Source organism: Pristiophorus japonicus, chromosome 1 (genome assembly GCF_044704955.1).
Source record: "Pristiophorus japonicus isolate sPriJap1 chromosome 1, sPriJap1.hap1, whole genome shotgun sequence".
Classification (NCBI taxonomy): Eukaryota; Metazoa; Chordata; class Chondrichthyes; family Pristiophoridae; genus Pristiophorus; species Pristiophorus japonicus.
In genome coordinates, this window is record NC_091977.1 from 203,474,929 (window position 1) to 203,490,105 (window position 15,177).

Consider the following 15,177-nt stretch of genomic DNA (forward strand, 5'->3'; position numbering starts at 1 on the left):
AGCCATGATCTTATTGAATTGCGGAGCAGTCTCAAAAGAGCTGAACGTTCTACTCCTGCTCCCATTTCTCATGCTATGTTTACTGATGCAAACAAGGTCAGCTAGAAAATTCAGGTCATCTTTCAAAACCAAGTCTCAACAATGTGAGGGTTGCTCCATTTTGCAGCCATAAAAATATTTTGAATTCTCAGTTTAATCAGTCAAACATGGATATCAGCAAAATGAGCTAAACTAATCATTTTAGAAGGCCACACTTCTTTAGATAGAAACTATTCTCATTGGCAGAAAGGTCGAGAACCAGAGGACAGATTTAAGGTGATTGACAAAAGAACCAAATGTGACACGAGAAAAACTTTTTTACGCAGTGAGTGGTTAGGATCTGGAATGCACAGCCTGAAAGGGTGATGAAGGTAGACTCGAGCGTGGCTTTCAAAAAGGAGTTGGATAAGTATCGGAAGGAAAAAAAATTACAGGGCTACGGGTGAGGGCACGGGAGTGGGACTAGCTGAAGTGCTCTTGCAGAGAGCCGGCGTGGACTTGACGGGTCGAATGGTGGTCTTCCGTGCTGTAACCATGATACTTAGAAACTAGATCCAAACAAATTACTCTTCAAATTCCTGCCGGAGGTTTTAAGTTTTAATTATGTACATTATGTTGAAACCGCAACAAGGCACTTGTTAAATACCCTATGAAATGATGTTAATTTGAAGGGAAGTACATATATGGAGAAACTTAACTTTATGCATTTAGTATATAGAAAACAGCATTGCAGGACAAACAAATCCTACATTCCTATTTTTGTCCTTAATTTGTAAATATGACCCCCTGCTTTTCAGTCTTTTCTGTGTGTTGTTTGCCAACTGGTTTTAATTCCCACTTAGCTCATTGGCTTGGATCTGACGTAGGAGCCTATTGTGAGATAGTGTAAAATGCCTTGCTGAAATTGAGGTAGAAAAGTCTTTCCTTTATTTACTCGGTCTATAATTAGAAAAGCAAGACCTGGCTCTCCTTAAATCATGGTGCGAGATTAGCTCATACCTCTCGAGATACTCCCTTCTATTATCTCTCGAGATACTCACTTATGTTATCCCTCATAATACTTTCAAACACGGTACCACCATTCGAAGTAAAGCTTAAAAGATCATAATTTGATAGCTTATCTCTTGACCCTTCTTTGACTTGCTATTTTCCAACCATTTTATTCACAAATATAATTATTTACATAAATAAGCAATATAGGTGAAATGCTGAACAGTCCAATACAACAACTGACATTTATATAGCACCTTTAACATAATAAAACATCCCAAGGAGCTTCACCGGAACATTATCAAAAAACAAAATTTGACAGCCATATGACATGTTAGGGCAGAGTGTTAAGTTTTAAGATGTATCTTAAAGGAGAAAAGAGAAGTAGAAAGACGGAGAGAATTTAGGGAAGGAATTGCAGAGCTTAGTAGGCAGAAGGCCTACTAAGCAATGGTGGAGCAATTAAAATCGGGAATGTTCAAGAGGCCAGAATTGGCAGTGGATGATACTTCTGGGATTATAGTGCTGGAGGACATGACAGAGATAGGGAGGGATGAGGCCATGGAGGGATTTCAAAACAAGGATGAGAATTTTAAAATTGAGGTGTTGCTTAACTGGAAAACAATGTAGGTCAGCGAGCATGAGAGATATAGGTGAGCGGGACTTGATACAAATTAGGACACGGGCAGCAAAGTTTTGCATGGCCTCAAGTTTATGGAGGGTAGAACTAGTGAAGCCGTCCAGGAGTGCGTTGGAATAGTCAAGTCTAGAGGTAACAAAGGCATGGATGAGGGTTTTGGCAGCAGATAAGTTGAGGTAAGAGCGGAGACGTGCGTTATTCCGAAAGTGGAAATGGCAAGCCTTAGTGAGGAAAGTTATGAAGTAGGAAGCTCAACGCGTGATCAAATATGACACCAAGGTTGCGAACAGACCTCATCAGCCTCAGAGTTGCCAGGGAGAGGGATGAAATTGGTGGCAGGGGAACTCATGCTATGTCACCGAATGATGAAACCTAGATGATGAGAAATAAGAGATGCAAATACGACTGGAAAGATGGGAATGGAACCAGGTCAGTGCAGTCCCATCCAGCTGGACGACAATTCAGAGGTATTGGAGCAGAATTTTGTGGTCAACCATGTCAAAGGCTGCAGACAAGTCAAGAAGCATGAGAAGGGATAGTTTACCTTTGTCGCAGTCAATTAAATGTCATTTGTGACCTTGGCGAGAGCAGTCTCAGTAGTGTGGCGAGGGTGGAAACCTGCGGAGGGTTTCAAACAAGGAGTTCCCGAAAAGATGGGCGTGGATTTGGCAACAACACGTTCAAGGACTGGAGAGGAAAGGGAGGTTTTGGAGATGGGGCGAGAACTGAGGGGTAAAGTGTTTTTTTTTGAGCAAAAGGATCATGACGGCAGATTTGAAGGATAGAACATAAGAATTAGGAGTTATAGGCCATTTGGCCCCTTGGAGCCAAATCATGGCTGATCTTCTAGCTTAACTCCACTTGCCTGCACTATCCCCATATCCCTTGATGTCCTTAATATTCAAAAATCTATCCATCTGTCTTGAATATACTCAATGACTGAGCATCCACAGCCCACTGGGGTAAAGAATTCCAAAGATTAATCATCCTCCAAGTGAAGACATTTCTCCTCATCTCAGTCCGAAATGGTCGACCCCTTATTCTGGAGACTGTGACCCCTGGTTCCAACCAGGGGAAACATCCTCCCAGCATCTACCCAGTCAAGCCCTGTAAAAAATGTTGTATGTTTCAATTAGATCAGCTCTCATTCTACTAAACTCTGGAGAATATAGACCAAGTCTGCTCAATCTCACCTCATAGGACAATCCCCACATCCCAGAAATTAGTCTGGTGACCCTTCGTTGCACTCCCTGTATGGCAAGTATATCCTTCCTTAGGTGAGGAGACCACAACTATACACAATATTCCAGGTGTGGTCTCACCAGGGCCCAATATAATTGCAGTAAGACATCTTTACTCTTATACTCAAATCCTCTTGTAATAAAGGCCAACATACCATTTGCTTTTTTAATTGCTTGCGTGTTAACTTTCAGTGATTCGTGTACAAGGACACCCAGGTCCCTCTTAATACCAACGTTTCCCAATCTCTCACCATTTAAAAAAATACTCGGCTTTTCTATTTTTCCTACCAAAGTGGGTAACTTCACATTTCTCCACATTATGGGCCCAAGTTTCGAGCCGCGCCTAGAACGGCGCAGTCCCAACCTGGACGCCCGTTTTTCGCGCCACAAAGTGCGGCTAAAAAAAAACCTCCAGATTCTCCAGCTCCCTGCAGGTCCTCTGGCCCTCGGCGCAGCGCAGCAGGAGCTGTAGGGGGCGGAGCCAGGTCTCTGCGCTGAAAACAGTGGCGGGACCTCTGCACATGCGCGCTACAGTGGGCGCGCATGTGCAGTAGCTCCAGGCGCCTAAAACTCTGTGGGAGGGGCCGAAGCACGCAGCCCCCAGCCCTGGCCCAATGGCCTCACTGGGGCTGCGTGAACAAGGCTCCTCCCACGGCCAGCTCCTGCTTCCTCCCGACCCGACTCCCGCTTCCGGACCGGACCAGACACCCGCCCCCACCCCCGACCTGACTCCCGCTCCCCCCGCCCCAGGACTGGACCCGACCCCCGCTCCCCCCCCCCCACCGGATTGGACCCGACCTGACTCCCCCCCCCCCCACTGGACTGGACCCTCCTCCCGCTCCCCCCCCCCTCCCCCGCGGACTGGACCCTCCTCCCGCTCTCATCTCCACCCCCCCCCCGGACCGGACCAGACACTGACCCGACTTCCCCCCCCCCCCCCGCCGGACCCGACACTGACCTGACTCCCCTCCGCCTCCGGATCTGAACCTCCCTCCCACCACCACCACACCCCCCCCACCCCCCAACCCGACCCAACGCCACCTACCTGTAAATCTGGTGCTGGGGACGGGCCCTGCCCGTTCAGCCTCCCTCCCCTTCCCCACCCCCCTCCCTTCTCCTTTCTCTCTTCCCCCCACCCCCCCTTCTCCTTTCCCCCCCTCCCCTCGCTGTCAGAAACAGACACTGACAGACACAGAATGAGAGACACACACAGACAGACAGAGAGATAGAGTCACTGACAGAGACACACTGGGGGGGGGACATCCCAGCACGCTGTTGGAGGGCTCCCGGTGCTGCAGTTGGTAAGTAGAAAATGTTTTGTTTATTGATTTTTTTTTTGATTGATTTATTGGTTGATTTATTGATGTATTTATCATTTATTATTGATGATGGCTCTTTATTTGTAAAACTGAAGTGTTTAATGTTTGTAAACTTCACTTTAAACCCGCCCCCCCTCCCCATTCCCTACGCCTGATTTCTAACCTACGCCTGATTTTCTAAAGTGTAGACAAGGTTTTTTCGAGCGTACAAAAATCTTCACTTACTCCATTCTAAGTTAGTTTGCAGTAAGTTTTCACTCACGAAACTTTGAAAACAGGCATAAGTGGCCGGACACGCCCCCTTTTGAAAAAAAAATTCTGTTCCAAAGTGAAACTGTTCTAACTGACTAGAACTGGAGCAAACTAAATGACGAGAATTCCGATTTCTAAGATACTCCATTCTACACCAGTTGCTCCTAAAAATCAGGAGCAAATCATGTGGAAACTTGGGGCCTATATTCCATTTGCCATGTGCTTGCCCAGTCACTTAGCCTGTCTATATCCCCTTGAAGTCTCTTTGCATCCTCCTCACAGCTTACATTCCCACCTAGCTTTGTATCATCAGCAAACTTGGATATATTACATTTGGTCCCCTTATCCAAATCATTGATCTGGATTGTGAATAGCTGAGGCACAAGCACTGATCCTTGCAGTACCCCCACTAGTTAAAGTCTGCCAACCTGAAAATTACCTGTTTATTCCTAATCTCTCTTTTGTGTCAGTTAACCAATCCTCAATCCATGCTAGTATATTATAGGCTAGTTATATACCCGAGGAGAGAGAACCGTTAACTGTATCAGCAAACATTGGAGCCAGCAAGGGAAGTTGGTCGGTCAGCAGTTTAGTAGGAATAGGGTTGAGAGAGCAGGAGGTCGCTCTCATTGACAAAATGAGCTTTGAAAAGGCATAGGGGAGACAGGAGAGAAACTTACAGAAATATGCAAATTCAGGGTTATAGCAAAGGGAAACTGAGGGGAAGTTAGTCCCAATGGACATGGGGAAGGGAGGAAAGTAGTAGAAGCAGTTGAACAGATGTTCTCAATCTTTTTAATAAAAAATTCCATAATCTCCTTGCATTTATTGTTGGAGGTGAGAGAGAAGGCAGGGGAGCATGGTTTGAGAAGTGTTCGTGGTGAAAAGCCTGGTGTATCTCTATCTCCTGGATGATCTTAGAATTTTAATACATTATTAAAAGCCTGTAAACAATTCACAAACCAGTTAAGACTTTTGAAATCTCATTTCTTTCTGGGAATTACTGCTGCTCAAGTTCTGCAAGTCAAAATGAAGTACTTTCCAGAAAGAAATAAGCAATCTTGCTCCTCAGTAAAAACAAATATTTTTTGTAAAAAACACACACGTTAGCTTCTGCACTAACCTACTGATGCTTAGACATTCTGTCTCAGTTGTGAATATGCCATTTCTCTGGACGGCCACTTATTGTTTATAGTTCATCTCCACGCTCTAAAACAAGGATCATACTTGGCAGTCTAACATTTATGTCTAGGATTTAACTTTGATCTAAAAACCCTTTCCTTTTCATTTGTTCTCAGCAACCTATTTGGTGAGATCACAGGGCAAATGCACTATTTATAAAACAATCTAAGAAGGTAACGAGGGGGATGGAGTCTGACCAATCCAATTGATGAGAAACTCATAGGAATAACAAACAAGTGTTCTTGTGGTACATTTACTTAAAACCTTGCAACCAGAGCATTAGTTTGTCAAAATATTTTGGCAGTAAACTGGGCTCTCATCTCTTGAACAATTAAGTTCAATGTAGGAGTGACCTCTATTTAGAGTGTGACATTTAAAAGCAGCTAAGGCAAAAACAAAAGAAATCATGGACAAAAAAATCCACATCACTGTCACATTATTACCTCCCCACATCAGTTTCTTCCCAACTGTTGCTAACATCACTCGACAGAACCAAGACAGCGTTCTAATCTTGAAGGGAAAGCGCATCAGCTGTCCCATTTTACAAACCATGCTGATGTTGGATGACTAAGTTAAACAGCTGCAACATAATGCCCCATCACAACAAATATACATCACATGTCAAGGTCAACGAAACTGAAGTACTGTGGCCAGAACACTGACTGCTCACTCTTGTAAGTAGCTTCTGCACTAACCTACTGATGCTTAGACATTCTGTCTCAGTTGTGAATATGCCATTTCTCTGGACGGCCACTTATTGTTTATAGACAGCCAGTGCCTTTGGCCTGACTAAGATTAACCATTTCCGTTATCGGGTACAATCTAGCATGTTTAGCAGTGGACGTTCATAAAAGGAATCTTTCAATCTTGCAAATATTTTCTCCACATCAAGAGACCAGGCCACCTGTTTTGGCTTTGCCCTTCAAGTCAAATTCATTAATGGCGAGACTGTGTTACCATAATAATAATAAACCTTTGATAATAGCTGTCTAACCCGAGAAATGCCTGAACATGTCTCAGTCATGTGGCAGGATCTACTTTGCCTGGTGGGATCAAGATGCAAATTAACTGCTCAAATTTAATATCAACGACTACCCTTACAAGTCAGTGTGTAGGCACAACACTCCACAGAAAGCATCATTTCTATCTGTTCAACCTGTGAATTAGGTCTTTAAAAACTGAATATATAGAAGTTGTTGTCACAATATAAATTTAGAATCTGAGAATTGATATAAAATGTTGTACTATGACCTCCAATACATCCTCTATACCAACAGGAGGATACACACGATTGCCACAAATTTGTGAATGATGCCAAGCACACCCAACATTAGGTTATTAAAACATTAAAAGTACAGTTAAATTCATTTCATATAGATATCTGGTACACAAGACTTGTACCTTAGCCTTTGCCAGGGATACATTCTCATGGTTGTTGCTCTTTATGAGGAAAAATCGTGCATCTCGAAGAACATACTTCAGTTTACTAGTTTGATCTGTAAAATGTAAATGTAAAATTAGTTCAAATAACTGCTAATAGCACAACTGACATCTGTTTACAGGGCAAATGTTGTTCGATGATTTCCATTCAGAGGCCTCAGCAACTTTGTACCAGAGAAGTAAATGCTCACACAAACATCCACCTATAAAAAACACTTTCATCAAGAGGACTGTCACGATCATTTAAAAAGAAAAGTAAAAAGTAAAAAGTGCAGTGCAACAGATAAGCACCTTGGGCCCAAGTTTCCGCCCCCCTGTAAAAACAGCTAACCTCCATAAGGTGCGCCGACTTTCTAGAATGAAAATGGCGCCGAAAACTTACCCGCTAATTCTCCGAGCTTCTCAGGAAGACTTCAGCCTAGGTGTAGCGCAGCACAAGGGGTGGGGGGCGGAGCCAGGTCCCGACACTAAAAACAGTGCCGGGACCTCTGCACATGCACGCGCTAGAGTGTGCGCGCATGTGCAGTAGTTCTTCACAGCCCGATGCTCTGCAGTTCAGCCTCCTGTTCAGCCCCCCCCCGCATTCAGCCTCCTAGGTCGGGTTTTTGGGTTCAGCCTGTAGCAAAACACTTCCCACATGGATGTTATTTTCTCCAGTGGTCAGCCCCGTTAACTGTTTACTGCACCTTTTCGTGCGTTGTTTACAAGTGTAAATTTACAACTGAAAAACACAACACAACGCATTATATCAAGTTGGCTGTGGGCTGCAAGGTAATTGACTAGCATTAATTAAAAAAATGCTTTTAATCGCAAACTGTGAAATAGTCATGTGGCAAAGCGGATTTCGCGTTGATCAATCAATGCTCCCTTCAAGTATAGCTGCGGTTTCTGTTAAAATATTACTATCATACATCATCTTTCAAGGACGTGTTTTCTGGTTTTTATTAGGGCCACACTCGGTAACTCATTGCATTATCTGCAACCAAAAAAATTCCCTCTAGCTTGTAGTGATTACATTGTCGCTGACCATGGACAATGTAATTGATCACATTCGCCATTCATTTAACTAATTGAGTTAGTGTATTTTTTAATAAATATTTTCATTTTTATTCAGCCCAACTGTATTGAGTAAATGCACATTTGTCCGTCTCTCTCCCCCCACCCCCCCGCCCCGTTCAGCCTTCTCACCCCCCCCTCCCCGCGTTCAGCCTCCACCCCTCCCCCCCCCACTGTCAGAAACACGGACACTGACAGAGACAGAGAGAGACATTGACAGAGACATGGACAGAAACACATTCCCTTCACATAAAAGTAGGACTTCTATTTTTTTTTTTATTTGTTATGGATTGGTTGCTTATTACTTTGGTCTTGGTGCTTTAGATGCAGGGTTCCTTCTAGTTTTTAGTAATTAATTGCTTATTACTTTTTGTGCTTCGTTTAGTGCTTGGTGCTTTAAATGTACTGCTTTGTTTAGTGCTTTAAATGTACTTATGCTTCTTTATTGTTGTTGTGAAGGTGTTTATAGTGCTTTGGAAAATCCTCTAATCGTCTCGTCTCGTCCTCCCCGTCGATGTTGATGTGTCTGCCTCAGCCGGGAGCCTGCACTTGCTTATTTATAAAAAGAGAAACAACTGTTCTCACTCAGCAGATATAAGGCAAAATATCATCGCAAGAGGTTTTAGGCCATTTTAAGTGATGTGTTTAATGCTTTAGTCCTTTGTGTTTAATGCTTCTCACCCCCCCATCTCTGGCTGTGCCTGCACTGAACTTAACTCTAGGTAAGGTTTTTAACTCTAGGTAAGTGGACACCTACTCCATTCTAAGTTAGTTTGGACTAAGTTTTCGTTGCCTAAACTTGCAAAACAGGCATAAGTGGCTGGATACACCCACTTTTGAAAAAAAAACTAAAACTAAACTAACTCACTGGAACTGGAGCAAACTAAATGCCGAGAATTGCGATTTCGAAGATACTCAAAACTAAACTAGTTGCTCCAAAAAAGCAACTCCACCCGACACTTGAGCCCATAGTCCTTTTGCCACTGGGTTTTGAGTTTTAATTTGAACAAGACATTTGACAGTTGTAAAAGTCCAAAGTAAAATAAAATTGGACAACCTCATTGGAATTCTAAGGCAGCCATGGTAAACAGTTCAGGACTGCCTATAATTGAATACAAGTAGGCCTAAATTAGGCCTGTAGGTTACAAACAAAAAGCAGAGATGGGATTAAGCATGACTGCTCTTTCAAAGCCACTATAGGCATGATGGACCGAATGGCCTCCTTCTGTGCTGTAAGGTTCTAGGATATTATTCTAATTTTGGCAAACTCACCCAGAAAGGATGATTGGGAATCATTGCTGCAATAGGAGGTAATGGCACAGAAACAATGACAGCTGAGAGATCATATCCCTGCACATGGCTGCACTATATATGACCAGAGAGCACTTGATGCGAACAACAAATAAAAAGCTGTTCCACTCCTAACTCTCCAAGTATTAAAATAGGCTGACTTACACAACCAAGTTGTCCATTGTTTGGACATAAATTACTTTCTATGGAATAATTAATGGAATATTTTATGATCAGGCCTAATTCTTTAATATAAAAACATACACCCATGTAAATATTCTATTCACAAGCTGCATTTGAAAACTTTTTAAAAGCATGATTGGATCTTTAATTGGAGTTGCCATCCTTGCCACATTTCTGATGGGCAATGAAATAACACCAAAGAAACCACCATTTGCTGTTGGTTGCATAGCAGGTACTGCCAAGAGGCAAGGTAAAGCAATCAAATGCCATGTTTAAGCATCCATCCTTGGAAATGAAGCAACAATGGCAGCTTCAACTGGGAGGTCAATCACATTAAAATCTGAACTTTTAAAAATGAATGGTGTCCGAAATTGAAGCCAAACTGCACTAAGAGGAGTAATTTCTCTTTCTAATTTGCAGCAAGAAGTTTGGTGGTACAAACAGGATTGAAGCTGCATTGGTTTTGATAGCATTAAAACTTGCCTCCATATAGTTGGTTCCACACCAACAGTATCCAATATATAAGCTGTCAGTTCACTCAAACAGCCTTTCTGATCTCTAGTTTTGTATAACAGGTCAGACACATCAAATGGAGAACAGAATTATAATCAGAACATATGCCTTAATCCCTCAATGCACTTTTAAGTATAACTACTTTATATTTGTTGACATATACAATCATTTCATAAGCACACACATCTAACTCCAGCTTAATGATAATTTGCATTGAAGCTCTCTGTAAAACTAGAAAAAACACGGTCTTACAAAAAAATCATATACACAGTAATCAACCATTTTCAGGAAGGGTATTAAATAATTGTTCGTCTGCAATTTTTCCTGTTCCCAGGCTTCTCCCACTCCTGCTGCAGCCAATAAGTGTCCAAAAGCTGCCTGGAGAAACTTTGGTGCAGCAGCTGATTTCCATTGGTGAGAAATAAAACTCCATATAATCCTATTTCTGGCAAAATGCTGCATTAGATTTTAACAAAAATCTCAACCTAGATTTTACAAAAAACATTTTCACTGCCCATTGCTTGGTCAAACCCATAAAAAGAATCTGGCCTCCATTTCTCGCAAAAATATATATAAAATCCTGAATGCAAGCCACACTTGTGAAACTTGGGCTAACTTATGCAACTAATACCACTCAATATAAAAGTTGGGGGCATGACATTTACACTGCTGTAATCAATTCACATGTTAAAAATGATTACATTTTGACAAAACCAAACAGGTGCCATGTTAATAACATAGCACCATTAACTGAAAGCAAGCCATCAACTCAGCAGAAAACACTCAGGTACTGGTTACAGCAACAATGCAATTTGGAGACTGCCTCAACTTGGAAATGCTCAGAAAATCAAAATTGTGGATACAAGACCACCAGCCAGTTCAAGAAACGACTCCTTTAGGAAAGCATTAGGAAGACAGTGGCAGAAAAAGATTCATCATTGGCAGCTGTTCAGAATGGGAAGACTCTCAAAGGATTTCTAGTCCCTGATGATGGACTTATCCCACATATGTGGAAGATAAATGAGTGAACAGAAATTTTGATCAATACCCTTTGCTTTATTTGATTCCTTAGGAAAAACTGCCTTTGTGAGGAAACTGAGGAACCAGCAATAGGAGCAGACATTAACCGTGGGTATTTTGGCAATCTTGCCAAACCGTATACCCCAATTAAGGTAAATAAAATAAAAATCATCAATTAGTCAATAAAAGTAGGACAAAAGCATTTGCCAAAATCAATTACAAACATCACAATTCATTTTGTTTCTGCTCTCCCAGCCTCTTCCAAGAATTGGTGCAAATAGCATTATTGATTAGAAGAGTAATTTTGATTACAACAGTCCACTGTTTAGCAGGAGAAACAGAACAAGTAGGATTTTAAACATAAAAGGCCCATTTCAAATTTTTAATCTTTCTTTTGAGTAAGGGATTTACTCCAAGACTTTGAGTATATAATCTATAAAGTTACAATGCTACACAATTTCTGAATCCCCCTCTTCAAAAGCCCAACTCATTTGCTGTTAGTTACACAGAGTTGCTTGGGACTACATACAGGCTTATGACACATTAACACTGCACAACCATTTCAAGAAGCAGTTCTACAATCGTGCTGCAGAATCCTAGGGTTTCCTAGTGAGGGAGCAGAGGAGACAGAATTCATAGGGGAAGCCCCAAATTCCCTAAATTCAGGCAGAAATCTGCTCAAAAATCATCTGTGCAGTATGTGTACCAGCAAGTTGTCATGATGCAGCAAGAACAGCGTGGCTCGGCACAAGCAGCTCATTTTGAATGCTAAATACGCCCCAGCAAAAGGAACAGAAAATGTGTAGATCATATAAAAACAAAACTAAATTTGCTGGGGGAAATTATGCACACGTGGAACCACAACCCAATAGTTTTTTTTCCCCAGTTAAAACGTGTTAAACCAAAAAAATGAACTTTTGAACTTTTACTGAAAATGAGCTGCATGTTGAATGATTTATCAATGTTCGCTTTCCACCATTTTACAGTAGAATCTCCCAGCTTTCAGTTGAGGTTTATAAATTATGGAGCATTGCATCTTTAGTGAGTTATAAAGACATACAATATTTATTTTAGAGCTCAGAGCATTGTCCAAAGAGGTCAAGTATGACACTTAACCTAACAGTTGCTTTTCAAGCTGCACAGCAGCACATTGAGGGTGTGCTGCCTTATGCTAACCTCCAAGCTAGTCGTTTCCATACCTTTACGAACTGCACGCACAGATGATGACAGCTTCTCATGTTTCTTCTCTGATCCTGCATTACAGTACACAAAACCCATTAGGCCCTTGCTGTTTAAGCTCCAAGCACAACAAGTTCCAAATGAAACACAAAACATACCTGCATATGAATCGGACGCTGAGCTTTCACTCCTATCAAACACAATTGGAGAAATGTCTCTAGACCGCTTTTTCTTCTCCTTTTTATCTGTCTCATCGTCTGAAGAAAATTTAATTTGTAACAATTCTATTTAATTATGTTCTAAGAATCACTGACTGTAGTATGAATGATGAGGGTTGAAAATTCCACTAAATTTGGTCTGGACCTGATGAAAGTTATAGATCAGTAAACGGTATATAAACTGAACCATATTGTTGCAGTGCCCAGTATCTGCTACTAGGCACATACACAGCACACTAGCAGCTTTCAGTGTTTGAAAACGTACAGTTGAATCCAGATAACTACAGAGCTGATCTGAAACAAAATTATAAAACTGGAGCCAAGATTAACCAATTTATAAATCTTTGTCTCGCCCGTGAAATTTTGTGTTTCAAATTGAACCGATCAATTAACAAAACAAATACTGTTGCTATCATTATATTGCTCCCACCGGTGGAGTACCAACACCATGTAAACAGTGATGCAGCTGAATGACTATACACTGATATAGAATAGGATGACGGTACAGCTTCATGTATGCACACGGAAAGGTTTGGTTAGTCGCCTGATATTTTAGGTCCTTCTGACTAAGTGCTGACAGGACAGTCGGCACTTTTCAAATGGGAAAAATCATATGGCGCCACCAAGGCCAACTTAAAAACCAAGATCCGAGAAAGGTAGTGTAAAAACTGGCCCTTCACCTCTGGGCTCAAATCAAGCCCAGAATGAGGATTTGAAAGTCTCCTGGCTGTAAAGGATAGCCTCTATCCAGTTCCCAATGGACATGTGCCTGTAACACAAAACTGTCTCCAATTTGACACTAATCAGAGGGCCACAGAATGGCAAATGTAGGAAATAGAAAAGTGGCAACTCGTGTAGCAAGTGTCCTGCTGAGGCTTTGGCTGAAACAAATTGTTGGGGCAGAGTAGAGGGAGCTTTACTCTGCAGCTGACCACACTATGATTAACCTGGGAGTGATTGATGCAAATACTAGGTGATCAATATGGAAATCATTCCATTCCCGAATACCGACAACCCTTCGCTAAGTACAAAATTCAGGGGGGAAAAATTGGCTTTGCAGCACCACTGGTGTGAAGTAACAGAATACTGGACCAATATCAGACCACAATAGCAGATATACAACTATCTTATAGCACACTAGCACAAGAGCCCTAAAAATGTGCCTTGTCGGTGAAATTTGGCAACAAAATACCTGAATAATTTAAAATGTTTTGTGTTCAAATAAAGATTTTGCTTTAATCAGGAATTCTACAATGGTAAATGGTTTAGTACATGAGCATTCTATGCTTTGATCAGATGGTCATTTATCTGAAGTCAACTGTACTGCTACAGTGCAGGTTGAGGATCTGAAGATTTGGCACTATTAGGTCCTGGATCAGCAGTGCTCTACGTTTAGTCACCAAGCAGTCAGCATGGCCACCCAGTCAGAAACTTTAGTGGTTATGTTAAAACAGAAAGCCAAAAATCGCTTAATTGCAATTCTCTTTTTAATGCAATCACTTCTATGGTCCTTTTTTTCCCTGCATCCTATTGTGAAAAGTGTGTCATGCAGAAATCTTGCTTTAACGAGACTTTTCACTTTTCAATCTGTTGGTCACTATGCCTAAAAAGAATTTACCATTTGTTGCCAATGTCTGTTAGTGTGGCATGGAATTCCAATTGCTTTTCAAGGTGGCCCAACGAAAAACAGCATGCAACTTGGAGCTGCGTGCGGAAGAGGATGTTTTGAACAGCATGCAGGAATTGAAGATTCAAAAGCGAGTCACACAGAAACATGGCATGCCCGAATCGCGGGTTTCTATAATTTTGAAAAGAAATCTGGACTAAGAAGGGAAAAATATAGAGAACCAGGAAAAAAAAAAAGATGGCCAATGCTGTAAGCAATGTTTCCTCAGCTTCGTGGCCGTGCAGCAACCTGCAAGGTCCCGCACAGGTTTTTCCATTGTAAGCATTGCGCATGTGCAGAAATTTAAAGGAACCGCACATTATAACAGGCCGCGCAGAACAAAGTGCAGCTTGCAGGGAACATTGGTTGTAAGTAGTACTGTTTATTAGGTGGTTTAAATCACAAAAGTGCTCAAAGTTCAGTTTGACAGCTGCCTGTCAAAAGCTAAAGCTAATGAGCTTGCCAGAAAACTGAGTGTGGAAATGCTCAGGCAAATAAAAGGAAGCTACACACCAGACCAGTTGATTTTTGTTGCTTCTCACTTTATAGAATTTCCTGTTTTATTGCAATCTGCGGTTGCAATTAAGCGGGTTCGACAGTACATTTTAAATTTGATCAGACCAGCATTAACTGGGTATTGTGGCCAACCTCATGAGGAGCCATGACCACTGCAATGGTAGCAACATAGAGCCCTGAACTGCACAGCCAAAAAAAATTTAATAATTTTCAACCCCCTGAATCATTATACATTAGGTTGACATATTCCCACCCTTTCCCAAAACACAAGCAAATGGGAGGATAGTTCTGGATATCAGTTATATTAGTTGACAACATTTGGATTAAGCCCACTGCTTAAAACCACAAAACAAAAATCAGACTGTAAAAATTTGGAAGTTAAGGTAATCACAATCGAATCATGTATGGAGATTTTAACTAAATGAATTACATG

At 41.6% G+C, this 15,177-nt stretch overlaps 1 protein-coding gene across 4 annotated transcripts in view; it reads right to left on the bottom strand.

The window, feature by feature from the left end:
- The window catches only part of ythdc1 (YTH N6-methyladenosine RNA binding protein C1), a 43,600-nt gene that overhangs the window by 19,729 nt on the left and 8,694 nt on the right, over positions 1-15,177 (bottom strand). Inside the window, exons 5-7 of one of the 4 annotated variants that reach the window (XM_070886203.1) lie at positions 12,503-12,601; positions 12,365-12,418; positions 7,065-7,159 (exon numbers count right to left, since the gene is read on the bottom strand). In XM_070886203.1, coding sequence (XP_070742304.1) covers positions 7,065-7,159; positions 12,365-12,418; positions 12,503-12,601 — 248 coding nt within the window. The remainder of the gene's footprint in view (positions 1-7,064; positions 7,160-12,364; positions 12,419-12,502; positions 12,602-15,177) is intronic. The other 3 variants (XM_070886218.1, XM_070886211.1, XM_070886226.1) reach the window with 3 other exon arrangements.